The sequence below is a fragment of the Otolemur garnettii genome, unplaced genomic scaffold (assembly GCF_000181295.1).
Source record: "Otolemur garnettii isolate 467f Iridium unplaced genomic scaffold, OtoGar3 scaffold00079, whole genome shotgun sequence".
In the NCBI taxonomy this organism is placed as follows: domain Eukaryota; kingdom Metazoa; phylum Chordata; class Mammalia; order Primates; family Galagidae; genus Otolemur; species Otolemur garnettii.
The window spans coordinates 5320616-5334797 of record NW_003852474.1 but is presented as its reverse complement, the minus strand read 5'-3'; the positions used below and the strand labels follow the sequence as shown (position 1 = coordinate 5334797).

Here is a 14182-nt window from a genome sequence, read left to right as displayed (position 1 = left end):
GGCCTGGGCTGGATTCGAACCCACCACCTTAGGTGTATGTGGCTGGTGCCTTAGCCACTTGAGCCACAGGTGCCAAGCCTGGTTTTTTTTTTTGGTTCTTTTTTTTGACTGTTGCTGATCTTTGCATATCGAATAGCCAACATGAATTATGTCTGTATTCTTTTTTCTCAGTGAGTGTTTGCTCTTCTGTTGGGCATATACTGTGGGAGGGTTGAGTATCTCAGTTCACTCAGCATTGAGCTGCGGTGGCCAGGATGCAGATTAGGACATAGCCTGCCTTTCATCTCCAGTAGCTAGGGCAGGGGTGGGGGGAGGTACTGTAGTCGTGTGTTTGTTACAGGCCTTTTTCTCTATGACAGGTGCTCTCCTGAGCACCATAGCCTGCAGGTGATATCATCCTCCAGCCTTTGCAGCCTCCCGTGCTTCCCTGGCTCTCAGCAACAATCCTTTAAGCCTGTGCACCTGTTGGGAGCTTCACTGGTTCTCTCATCTCTATGTGACTCCTGTTTATTTCAAACCAAAGCAGATTCCTCCATGGCATAAAGTAGCTAGCTAGCTCAGCTCATGCTGGAAGAGATCTTTCCTGACTATACTTCTAGTTCAATGCTTTCTCTTTATTTTCCTTGCACTTTGATGTCCTCAGCAGTTAAATGTGTGTTTGTGAGAGAGAGAGAGAGTTATCCATTTCGTTTATCTAAAGTTTCAATAAGAGTGTTGACTTAACTACCTACAAACTGAAAACAAAATTCACTGGCTAACCTGAGTTTTAATAATTGATTTAAAAATAAACATTAAAGAGAAACCAATTCACTTTAGTGATGACTTGTCATTACTACCTAATTCTTCTGTTTTGTAATTTTTTTAATTTAAAAAAAAATCTATTTTACTGTCTAGGATGTGACACTACATTTTCTATTAGGTCAACACATATTTATTGCATTAATTTGAAATCTTTGGAAAATCTGAGTTCCTAAAATCACAACTTTGGTGGTCACCTTTTACCTAGGAAAAGAAGTGCAACTCAACTGCTCTGCTTTGCTGAATAAAAATGATGCACTTTACTGGATCTTCAAAAATGATGATGAACCAGATCCTAATATACATGAATGGACAGAAATGAGGACTAGGTATGTATACGTGACATAGGATATGATCGTGCATACATGATGGAAGAACTATACCAGAACCTCTGAGTGTCTGAAGTGGTGTTTTGGGTTAGTTTAAATTATAATTATGATTTAATATTTTATAATTATAGTTGTCATGCCTTAGGTTGATGGATTATGCAGAAATTATCAAGATCTAAGCTAAAGAAAGAATGTCCCTGAGGGTTTTTGGCCTTGCCTTATCAAACAGCTGTCAGGCATGGTAGTGTACATGCTGGTGGTCCCAGCTACTCAGGAGGGTCACTGCAGCCCAGGAGTTTGAGTCCAGCCTGGTCAATGTAGAGAGACACAGTCTTTTTAAAAATTAGTATAAATAAATGAACAGATAAAAGTGGCTTTTGGTCAGGATCTGATGGGGATAGAGATCAAATTTTGAAAAGTGTCAGCGCATTATCTTTATTAATGTGTTCAAAAAGTTCCAAATGACACACACACAGATCCTTTAATTGCCGATATTCTTTCAAGAACAAATGGCCAGATTTATTAAAACAAAATATTCCTCATATACGGACATTTAAAATTTATTCTGATTGGCTTTGAGTCATCCTGTGATTATTAATTCATATACTGATAACACTACTCGGGGTCTAGTGCATGATCCTCAAGTAGCTGTCATCTTACCTGCCCTTGTTATATATTTTCTGCTTTTTAAACTTTTTTCTGGTATATTCTTTTTCACCATGACAGCAACTTTCAATCCTTGCTGACACTTGTCTATAAGCTCTTTACACCACAAGGTCTGGCTCCTTGGCTAAAAACAGGCAGGTGATTAGAGCCTAGTCAAGGCTGAGTTTAGCTGACTGGCCTGGCTCTCCGGCCAGCGTTTCCTGTCCTGAGGTTGGCATTTCTCCCTTCTGATGGTCTCCTTCTAATTTTTAGAGGAATGCGTGAAGACCAATCCACCACACTTCTCATAAGTGGAGCCTGAGCTGTGAGAGCAGGGATGTCTGTCTTGGTAGTTGGGAGCTTACCCCATGTGTTGTATGTGATCTGTTTTGGCTTCTCAGGGGCCTTTTGTATCTGCTGGTTTTCACTGGTTTTAAATGGCTGGTATTTCTGAATGGGGAAGCTTCCTTATGGAATCATTGTAAAAGGTACTTAGTTGGAGGTAAACTGTAGTACATTGTAGAATAAACTACAGTTGGGTCCATGGCCCAGGCACTGGAGGTACTTGTTGCTAGGCCTGCAGACAGGTAGAGGATGTCCTGAGTGTTTGTCTCACACAACCACAGACAGCTTAAATCCTCTGAGGAAGAGGAAGAGAGATTGCGGGCAGTGGTTATGGCAAGGTATTGACTGGTACTTCTCGTGTGCTTGGGCGTGTCTGAGAATAGTGTTTTGTTTTTTTTAAGATTCACTAAAATGAAAATAATCTCTTGCGTTGAATGGACAAACTTGATATGACACTGTATCTAGGCTAAACAACTTACAGCTTTGTCACAATTGGTGGACACCTTTCTGTGGAAAGAACTCCAAGCAGTTAGGAGGGGAGAAAGTAATTGAACCAGAGGATAATTTTGTGTGCTTTCAAGTTTGTATCATTATCTCCCAGGCATTTTAATGGTAGGTAGTTGAGTGTCCCCAGATAGTCTCAGGCGGGCTATTTCTATCAGCTGTAGTGCTCCCCAAAGAGTGGGAGGATTATTGTGGTCCACCTTTAAAAGAACCCACCAAATACAGCTTCTGGCCATATTATTAAGTAAAGAAAGTCTCTACCAGAAAGAGAAGATACAACGTAATCAACAGAATAGCTGCCTTTGGTTACTTTAAACTAAGAATTCCCTTCTCTTAGGTCAATTTGCTCATGAACAAAGCCTGTTGCTAAATTATTTGACTTTCTTATAGGACTTCGGAAGGCAAATTTCATTCTTCAAGAATACTGCACATTAAGAATATTAGCAAAAATAATCTCAATTTTCCATATAATTGCACAGTGACCAGCAGTGGAGGCAAAGATACCAACAGCGTCATCTTGGTGTTAAAAGGTATGAAAGTTTTATTTTTGGAAGTTTGTGGAAACTTAGCATCTTGCTGCTGAGAGGCCCATCAAGATCATACCTTCTTCCTGTTCCACACCAGAACTCATTTCCTGTGGGGTGACATGATTCATCTGTGTCAGAGGCTTTCAGTGGCAGAACTGGCACTCAGGCCTTGCTGGGGATCTCTGTGTCGTGATTCAAAGCAAAGAATGAAAACACAAAGCTTGTTCTTACAATGCTGAAGAAATCAGTGGGCCAGAGCAGGCAGGCAGGTGAAGCTCAGGGACACAGATGCAGGGGAGTGAGGCTGAGGGTTGCAGTCAGGGCAGCACCCACACACCTCACACCCAGAGCTTCTGGAGGGAAGTTTGCAGATCAGTGTCGGGTGAGCTCACACTGTGGGTTCTTAAAGATTTTCTGTGCCCACCTGATAGAGTGCCCGATCACCCACCTCCATCCTCTACCAAAATTGCCCAGCCAGAGCTGGTGGCTCAGTAGCTGCTCAGAAATGGCTTAGACACAGAGAGGCAGAAATGAGAGAGAGGCAGACACACACACAGTGATAGAGAGGAACGGAGACGCAGAGATGGGGCAGGGGGAGAGATACAAAGACAGAGAGAGGCACACAGACACAGACACTCAGACAGCGCCTCATATACACAGACGCAGATGAGCACCTTGAGCTTGGTGAAAAAAACAGGAGAGCTTAAGGGCCAGAGACAACCCTCTCCAGTTCTGCTGGTGCCCGCTGGCAGTTTGCGTAGCAGGTGGGTCATTACAAAAATTTTGAGACACATGCAAATCAAGAAATGTAAAATCCACACAGATGGAAACACATGTAGCCCTCCCGGCGACCCTGATAAGCCCAGCAGGTTGAAACTTGCATGGGTGAATCAGAAAGAACGCTGTCAGCTGTTTCTTGGAAGTGAAATAATGGACCATAACACAGTCTGTCTCAAAACTTTTGTGGTGACCCATGTACATGTATTTAGTGCACTTAATCATAAAAGGGCACATTTATACATAAAATATGCTACAAATCTGAGGGCTCTGCCAGGCACTGTGCTAACTACTTTGTGTGTGAAATCTCATTGACTTTTTGTCAAAGCAGCAACCCTGTATGTGAAGCAGGAACTATTATTATCTTCATTCTTTAGATCAGTGCTTCTCAACCTTCCTATTGCCGCAACCCTTTAATACAGTTCCTGTGGGTTGTGACCTACAGGTTGAGAACCGCTGTTATAGGTGATGATACAGAGGACTCGGGCCATCCATGTTTTTTCCCATGGCATAAAATAATTGATGGAGCCAGGCCCCAAGCCCAGACAGTCTCAGCTCAGTGTGTGCACTCTCTCTCTCTCTCAAAGCTGTGAACCTCTGTGTTCTCAACCCACTGGCTGAGACTTAAGTTTGGGTCCCTCTGTATTTCAGCCTCGTATCTTATTGCCCGCGAAATCTGATTTCTGTAGGTACAGACAGAATGCATTATTGGACAGTGCTTTCAGTTCAGGTCTCTGGATAGGCTTGTATACATTTTTATTCTTTAAAAATGTGAGTAGAAAGATCACCACTCTCCAGACTAAAGGCAGGAATGTGCAGTAACTCAGTGGAATGTGCCAGCACTTGAGTGGGCAACGGGATTGGGGTTAAAGGTCAAAACTGACAACCACAGTGTGATGATGGAAGACACTGCTACCATTTCTCTCATTGTTTTCCTCTCATTTTTCTCTTTCTTTTCCAGCAGACATGGCTGATATCCCTGGTCATGTCTTCACGAAGGTTATGATCGTAGCCTTTTCGATCCTGGTGGTGGTAGTGGGCCTCGTGATTGTCGGTGTCATGTATAGAGTTGACTTGGTTTTGTTTTATAGACATTTCATGGGAAGAGATGAAACATTAACAGGTAACAACTACCGCAATGCTTCGATTTCTTTTCTTATGCTTTCATTAAGAAACCAAATAAATTATCATTAATCTTCCTCTCATTTTGATCATATTGTTGGCTTAATCTGGGGGAGAGGTTTTTCATGGGAACAAACTGTCCTGCAGGTGCCATCTGTGATGAATGTTGTTTGTGCCACCTTTTCTTGTGCTTACGTATATGGTGTCCAAAATTGTTTTCTAATTGCTTCGTGTATGTATTTTATATCCTCCTCGATGCCTTGTGAGATGCTTGAACCCGGGAACTGTGCATCTGGATGCCCTCATACACGCCCCACCTAGGCACCTTACGTAGTTCATCCAGTCAATAAAGTTGATTAATTGAATCGAATTGTATTACGGCTCATCATCTTAACTAGGCAAGGAGACTGCATAATGTGCCCGTAAGAACCCCAAGAATGAAGCCAAATGATCTGGGTTCTACTCTCCTGGATGTGCCGTTTTTATCTACTACCTGGTGACACTATGCCTCAGTTTTCCTATCCTTAAAGGTAATAGAAGACCTCAAGTTTCAAAGTAATTACTGAATTTAAAAAGAAAATTAATCCAATCCATTGCACTTGCTTTGGGTGTGTGTGTATGTGTAAGTGTGTTTATGTGTATGTTTGTAAGAAAAAAAAAACCTTCAAAATCCTAAATGTCTGAGTAACTATACAGTGGGCAGACCCCCCTCTCAGCTTGGTTTCACATCTGGGGTTCCCATTCTCCACCTCACTGATAACATGTCTGACCAGATATAAATGTAGATACTTATTCTACTCCTTTCCTTAAAAACAATTGTGGCCCAATATGCACACTACTTTCATCTTTGCTTGTCTATAGTGTGGGCACATTTCCATGTTACTTTATGAAGAAGTCCCTCATTTTTTAGTGTTGAGGGTTTTGTGTGGAACTACTACTCTTTGTTTAGTCTCCCTCTGATGGACTTGTGAGTGCTTTTCAATCTTTTGTTATTGCAAAAAGCTGCGACGGAGAGAGCTTTGTACATGCATTATTTCATGTGTGTGCAGTATATCTGAAGGAAAAATTCACCGAAGTGGAATTTCTGGAAATAGAAAGGGCAGATGCACTTGTCATTTTGATAGATGTTGCCAATTTCCTCCCGTACTGCTAAATTATCCACCACCTTCAAAGAGTGAGAGTAAATTTTTCCCACTCCCCTACTCACAATCTTTTGGGCTTTTGCCAATTTGATAGATAAGAAGTTGTATCTCAGAGTGGTTTTTTTTGTTTGTTTGTTTTGTTTTTTTTGCAGTTTTTGGCCGGGCCTGGGTTTGAACCCACCACCTCCAGCATATGGGGCCCTCGCCCTACTCCTTTGAGCCACAGGCACTGCCCCTCTCAGAGTGGTTTTAATTTGCATTTCACTTACTATGTAGGAGCCTGAACACCTTGACTGATATTCATGTCCTTCCTCAAAGTACCCACTCATATCCTTTGTCCATTTTCCCATTGGGCTTTGGGCCTTTTTTTTCTTAGTGAATTTTGGATTATTTATTTCTAGGAGTTATTTACATTTCAGGGAGCTTAGCCTATCATATGAAATGCACATATTCCTAGGTTGTAATTTGACCAAAGTTTTTTGACTTTGGTTATAGTAGTATGCCATGCAGAAAAGACTTTTTAAAATGTACCCAAATGTCTTTTCTTTTGTGATTTCTGGAGTCATAAGCACTAAAGCCTTCCTAACCCCAGTTTGTGCAGAAATTCCTGTATTAGTTCCTTGAGATTTTTATATATATATATATTTTTTACATTTGCAACTTTTAACTTAATAATATAAAATTAGCAAGGTTAATAAATTTTAGATTTGAGGCTACTGTGTGTGTGATTTTGCCCTGGAGAGAGATGCTACAACAACTGGGAAATCTGTATTTGATATTTTCTGAATAGTGTCTGCTTGCATAGACCAATATTTATGTTCAAATGAACATTGACCAATTTCTTTTTTATTTTCAACTCAGATTTCTTTTTTTTTCCCCTAGGGTTGTATTTGACTTGATTCACACTGGTGTTTCTTAATTCACACTCTTAACTCTCAAAGTGGTACTACACAGAGACACTTAGAGATGTGCTCTAAATCATGGCTAGTCAAAGTGTGGATCACCAACAGATACCGCCTATGAACAGGGCAGAAATGGGGAGAGAAGTACAAAAATACAAACACTTTTTAGCCATTTAATATTCCTGCAGTATCCAAGAGTCTGTTGAGCGTTAGTTCACAAAGAATTGGAAATGAAACTAATCAATAAAAAAAGCAAATTTAAATGAATGTATGGTCATTGACCACACAATTTGAGAAGCGCTGACCTACCTGGCTCCTTTTGGTCCCAAATATCCATTTACATGATGATTTCCTTTATATAAAACCAAAAAAGAAAAAAGAAAAAGAAAACCAACCAGCTGAAAAACCAATTACCATTAGATTTTAAAGTCCTCACCTTAAGCATTTTATTTTACTCTATCAAGTCTCAAGGCCACTAAGCCTTTTGTTCCCTGGATTTACACTAAAATAGTGACACAAATTAGCAGATTCATATTTTAAAAAAAGAGAGAATTGAATAGAATAAGAAATTTGAAAGAAATTAATAGTTGAAAACTAGTTTTTCATGGGTCAGAGTGAAGCTTTTTACGTGTAATATAAATGCATATTCGATGGAATTGTCTTCCTGGTTTATTGCAGTCTGTTACATCCTGATTATAAGAAAAATATGGCTTTTCAAAAATTATGCTGGCTTAGTTGCCTTACATCTTGGTGCCTATTGTCATCACTAAATGCCAGTGGAAGCACAGCTATTCATTAATTAGAAAATAGCTGTACTTCATAATAATTTAAAAGAATTTAGGAGGTCTATTTTCTGATTAAACTACTAACTGGCTTTATTTTTACCAGCTTTTTCTACTTTTGATATTTATGTAATTCTCCAAAAGTTATTATTTTTCATATGCATGCATTTCTGCAAAGCAATTGCTTTAAATCAACAGTATGTTCTGACTAGTCCTGCCAACTAGATGCTATAGGTAGAACTGAAGCAGCTTTGGCCAGCAACAGAAAATGTTATTCAGTGGACCTGACCACTGTTGAGAATGCTAAGCTGGACCATAGAGCACAAATGACATGGCGCCATACGGGACATGGACTTAGAATAGTTTTACCCTGTTACATTTTAATTAAGAATCCAATAATATTATCCTTCAACTTAATAGCCAGTTCATTGATCCTGATAAATACTCCAAGCATAAACATAACTCTTCAGCCATCTAACCAATCATCATGGCATAAAGCAGACCCTACCCCTACCACTTCCTTTCTCCCTCTACCAACTCCAATCAGCATCAATTGTATTTTTTTAGGACTGGACTCAAAATTTCCTCTTTCTGGAAAGCAAGTCCATTGGGATTCTTCCTTCTCTGTCCCAGTGATTTTGTTTGTGTCTTGCTATTTTTCCTCTGTGAATGTGTTGTTTGTAACTTTTCTAAAGTTGTTGCATCTGTCTGCTCTGCCTGTTTCAACTAGATTGGATGAAGCTAGAAGAGAGAATTGTATAATTTTCTAGTTATCCAGTTAGGAGAACGGTCTTTGTTGTTTAGGTAACATGTTTCCTTCAGAATTTGTTCTGTTAGCCATCTAAATACTGCTTCATTGATCAGAGAATTAAATAGAAGCAGATGTTACAAAAACCTACAGAGTCTGCTGCCCAGGCTAGAGTGCTGTGGCCTCACAGCAACCTCAAACTCCTGGCTTCAGGCAATCCACCTTTCTCAATAGCCAGGACAAGAGGTGCCTATCACAGTGCCTGGCTAATTTTTTGTATTTTTAATAGAGACAGGGTCTCACTCTTGCTCAGGCTGGTCTTGAACTCCTGAGCTCAAGGGATCCTCCTGCCTTGGTCTCCCAGAGTCCTAGAGTTACAGGTATGAGCCACTGCGCCTGGCTAGGCAAAACCTGTCAGTGGATCAGAAGTTTTCCTTTTGACAGCAAATATTATTTAATATTTTATGATATCATAGTGTTGTCCCTGTAGCAGATTATTTTAAATCACCCCTATTATTTCTTCCCACTCTCCAGTGAAAACACTCAGCTTTGTTTCCATCTTGACTTTCTCAGCGTGTCATTTTGAGGGTACAAATGAGGATGGCAGGAGGATTAGGGATATGAGAGTGAAGTGAGAGCTGCTTTCTGCTCCTGGATTGAGGGCATAGGTGGACTCTCTGGCACATCTTTAAACTTTCTTTTTCTTTTCTTTTCTTTTTTTTTTTTTTAGAGACAGAGTCTCACTTTATTGCCCCCAGTAGAGTGCCACTGTGTCAGCTCCCAGCAACCTCCAACTCCCAGGCTTAGGTGGATTCTCTTTTCTCAGCCTCCCGAATAACTGGGACTATAGGTGCCCGCCACAATGCCCGGCTATTTTGTTGTTGTTGTTGTTGCAGTTTGGCCTGTTTGCAGTTGGGTTTGAATCCTCCACCCTTGGTATATGGGGCCAGCACCCTACCAGCTGATCCACAGGCGCCATCCCACACTTTTAAATTTTTTTAGCACCGTGATCTATAGTTTGTATTTCTCTCTTTCCTTCTATGATGTCAAACAGTAGGAGGTGCATAAAAATATTTTGGCTAATTGGTTGCTTGGCTGGCATATGAGGTTTAAATACAAACAACGCTATATTTAATTTTTCTTTTTCAATGACTACACTCATTATGTATGATGTTCACTCGAGTTGGTACTTAAATAAACTTTTGTTTACAAACTAATTAAAAGAGCCAACTTTATCTCCTAGATGGAAAGACGTATGATGCATTTGTGTCTTACCTAAAAGAATGTCGCCCCGAAAATGGAGAGGAGTACACCTTTGCTGTGGAGATTTTGCCCAGGGTGTTGGAAAAACATTTTGGGTATAAGTTATGCATATTTGAAAGGGACGTGATGCCTGGAGGAGGTAAGAAAAGAATACCAGGCAGAAAAATATTCAAGATGTTTTCTTTTTCTTTTTTTATTCTTTCAGGTTAATTGAGGGTACAAAGAATTAGGTTACACTATTTTCCTTTGTCAGGTTAAGTCCCTCTTATAACTGTGTCCTGCCCATAAGAGGTGTGCCATACACCCTAACATTGGGCCCGTTAAGTGGGACACCCCCAATCCCTCCCTTCGCCCCTCTTGCCTCCCTCGTTCTCCTGCCTCCCACTTTTTACTGATTTGAGTTTTTCTCTTATGTGGGTGTGTATGATGTTTTCTTTTTTTAAAAAAATGAATCAGCTAGCACTATCCAGTGATTCCCATTTTCCTTACCCACAAATGAATAAAGTCCTTCAGAATAGAAATAACCAGGTGAGTTGGCATAATCACTAGGAGAGAGCAATCTACGGTGCGATAGTCTCTTCTCTTGGTTTTTTATTCTTCCTACTTCAGGATTCGCTGGGTATCTGGGGAAAGGGAGTGGGCATTTCATTTTCAGATCCAGGTTCACAGCGGGCACTATCATGAGGACATTTATCTAGAAATGACCCATAGTGAGAATATTTGCAATTCAGAAAGAGTTCCTAATTTAATCCCATCATGTTTGGACTATCAGCACAGGCTAACTCTTACCAAGAAACGTTCATTCTTTACTGTGTTGATATTGCTGAGAAAATGAGAGTAGAAAATAGGAGAGCAAGGAAAGGATAAATGAGGTAATTGGTGATTCCCGTCAGATCACAGCTATGAAAGTCAATATTTTTCATCAACATACGAATACGAATGGCTGTGGCACGTATATTGTGGCAAATTATAGTTAAAAGAAAATAATAACATGCCCATGTTTTCTCTGTTTTCTTTCTGAAGTCTTTCAGAGCATTTGAAATCTGGCGTCAAATTATAGTGGATACTGATGTTAATAAAAAACACAGATGTTTTCATTGTTAACCATCATTCACTCATGTAGCCAATATTCATTGCATGCCATCTTTTTTTTCTTTTCAATTTTTTATTGTTAGGGACTCATTGAGGGTACAAAGAACCAGGTTACATTGATTGCATTTGTTAGATAAAGTCCCTCTTATAATTGTGTCCCACCCCCAAAAGGCATGTCAGATACTGTGACCCCCCAACCCCCTCCCATCTTCCCTCTCTCTGCTCTTCCCTTTCTCACCCCCCAACATGTACTAGGTCATTGATTGTCCTCATATCAGAATTGAGCATGTGGGATTCTTGCTTCTCCATTCTCGTGATGCTTTACTAAGAATAATGTGTTCCACTTCCATCCAGGTTAATACAAAAGATGTAAAGTCTCCATCTTTTTAATGGTTGAATAGTATTCCACGGTATACATAAACCACAGCTTGTTCATCCTTTCCTGGGATGATATGATAAATAGTCTAGTGCAAGTGTCCTTATAATAAAAGGATTTTTTTTTTCTTCTGGGTAAATGCCCAGTAATGAGATTGCAGGATCAAATGGGAGGTCTAGCTTGAGTTCATTGAGAGTTCTCCATACTTCCTTCCAAACTGCATGCCATACTTGAATCAAGTTCTGAGAGAAACATTAACGATAGCGCAAATGAGAAAGGGAAAATATTACTAGCTAGAAAGACAAAATAAACTACTGTTTAATAATTTAAAAAATCTCAAAAAAATAATTTGGCCAATTGTCAGATGCATATACCATTATGGTGTTTTTGTGTGGCAATTCTTTGTATCTAAGAAGGCACATTGACATTCAGGAAGCAGGTATACTTGCCTTTGCATCAATTTTACTGTACCTCCATTATTTGATAGAAGTGTTCTGAAAATAGATTTCCTCTTATTTCTTAAATAAAAATAAAGATTGTTTGTATGTTCAATTGCAATTAGGTTTGGTTCTCCATTTGAGAAGGCTCAGCAGTCTAGATCACGGCCTGGCACATTGCCTCCCACGGGTCAGAATCTCACTTGCCACACTTATTGAAATGCAACCACAAACATGTTTATAAGCTGTCTAAGGCTGCATTTGAACTACAGCAAATAGAATTGAGTATTTTTGACAAAGTAGGCCTGCAAAGCCTAAAATATTTGCTATTTGGTTCTTTTTTTTTTTTTTTTGCAGTTTTTGGCCGGGGCCAGTTTTGAACCCGCCACCTCCGGTATATGGGGCTGCACCCTACTCCTTTGAGCCACAGGCACCGCCCTTCTATTTGGTTCTTCCCAGAAAAAGTTTGCCAACCCCGGGCCTAAAATAATGGCTAGGTTGGTTTGGGGGCTTTTGTTTGTCTTCTAGTCCTTCAATTCTGATGTTAGCGTGTTCCTTTATGCACACAGAGAAGCAAAACGGCACGAAACAACAAAATGGTTGGGGAAGTGTACTCCACCTGGGTTCAGGTTCTGGTGCTGTGTGACTCTGGGCACATGATTTAACTACTCTGTGCTTTGGCTTCCTTGTCTGTAAAATGGGGGTAATAACAATACCTGGTTCATAGGGTCATTGTAATGATCAAATGAGTGAATATACATTAAAAAATTTAAAAGAAGTTATGGCACAGAGTAAGTGCAAGTGGTCATTATTGTCACCTATATGACTGTAATAGGCATATGAAATTGAAAATGAATGGCTTATCTTAAAGAAGAACTTATTAGTAAGGCTAAGACGTTAATAATATAAGATAGAACTGTAGAAAATGATTTTTATTTCATCACTACCTTTTAGTGTCTTAATGTGGCACATCTTATATTTTCAGCTGTTGTTGATGAAATCCATTCACTGATAGAGAAGAGCCGAAGGTTAATCATTGTCCTAAGTAAAAGTTATATGTCCAATGAAGTCAGGTATGAACTTGAAAGTGGATTCCATGAAGCCTTGGTGGAAAGGAAAATTAAAATAATCTTAATTGAATTTACCCCTTTTAAAGACTTTACATTTTTACCCCAATCACTAAAGCTTTTGAAATCTCACAGAGTTCTGAAGTGGAAAGCTGATGAATCTCTTTCTTACAACTCAAGGTTCTGGAAAAATCTTCTTTACTTAATGCCTGCAAAAATAGTCAAGCCAGGTAGAGATGAATCTGAAATCTTGCCTATTCTTTCAAAACCTTGATCTTCAGAAAAAGTGACGCCAATAGAATCAGATAGTCTGGGATTGAGTGTAAGAGCCTGCCCACAACAAAGACCATTATTCAAAATACTTAACTCTATCAAAATTCTACTCAGAGTTTGAAGATGAAACGTGTCATTGGGTTGTCCGGAAGAAGATTAAATGTTGAGCTGTGGTCACCTGCTCCTGGAAGGTCCTGGAATTCAGTAGAAATGGATCTCCTCCTTTTCTCTTTTCCATTCCTGGATGCAGCATACTTAATCCCATCCTCAGCACACGTGAGACTGGACACGATGCAAAGTAACCGATGCCCTACCAAAAAAAGGCACAACGTGAAGAGTTTTTCATGCTGGTGATTAATTTGAGCTAAAGGATTTTAAGTGCATGAAGAGGTGTCTTCTTTGAACCAGTGGGTGACAGAGTAACTGGAATGCTGCTTTCACTTCCCTACACCCCTGTGATCTGGTGAGACGTGGGAGGAGAGAGCTGGCGGGGCTGTCTGCGGAGGCCACGAGTGCCTGGAGGGGGGTCTGCTGTCAGCCAGACCTCAGCCTCACCCACAGCTGCAGGCCAGCAGTTCTTGGAACCTCAGTGAGGCACTGCAGCACGGAGCCTCCTTATTTGGACCCATTTAAGGGAACTTCTTAAAGGGACCCCCAAGTGCCTCATCTTTAGTAAGAGAAACAAATTTCAATTCAGTCAATTCTCTGGGTCTTTCACTTTTAATGGTCCAAAACATTAGTTGACTTTACAGAATGGGTGTCACATCATGCTATGCTAGCTATTAAATTGCAAAAGCACAAAAATGACAGTTACTTCCTTGATTTTTAAAAATCTCATGTTTAGACCAGCTGGGCGTGGTAGCTTACTCCTGTAATCCTAGCACTCTGGGAGGCCAAGGCAGGAGAATTACTGAGGTCGGAAGTTTCAGACCAGCCAGAGCAAAAGTGAGAGCCCATGTCTACAAAAAATAGTAAAAAAAGTTAGTTGGGTGTGGCAGTGCACACCTGTAGTCCCAGCTACTCTAGAAGGAGGCTGAGGCAGGAGGATTGCTT

The 14182-nt window shown here is 40.2% G+C and overlaps 1 protein-coding gene across 1 annotated transcript in view; it reads left to right on the top strand.

Annotated features, from left to right (window-relative positions):
* IL18R1 (interleukin 18 receptor 1) overlaps positions 1 to 13977 on the top strand; it is a 31142-nt gene extending 17165 nt beyond the window's left edge. Inside the window, exons 6-10 of the mRNA XM_023515789.1 lie at positions 1007 to 1127; positions 3012 to 3151; positions 4890 to 5048; positions 9865 to 10023; positions 12775 to 13977. Of these exons, the coding sequence (XP_023371557.1) occupies positions 1007 to 1127; positions 3012 to 3151; positions 4890 to 5048; positions 9865 to 10023; positions 12775 to 13130 (935 nt within the window). The 3' untranslated portion in view covers positions 13131 to 13977. The remainder of the gene's footprint in view (positions 1 to 1006; positions 1128 to 3011; positions 3152 to 4889; positions 5049 to 9864; positions 10024 to 12774) is intronic.
* The last annotated feature ends 205 nt before the right edge of the window (positions 13978 to 14182 follow it).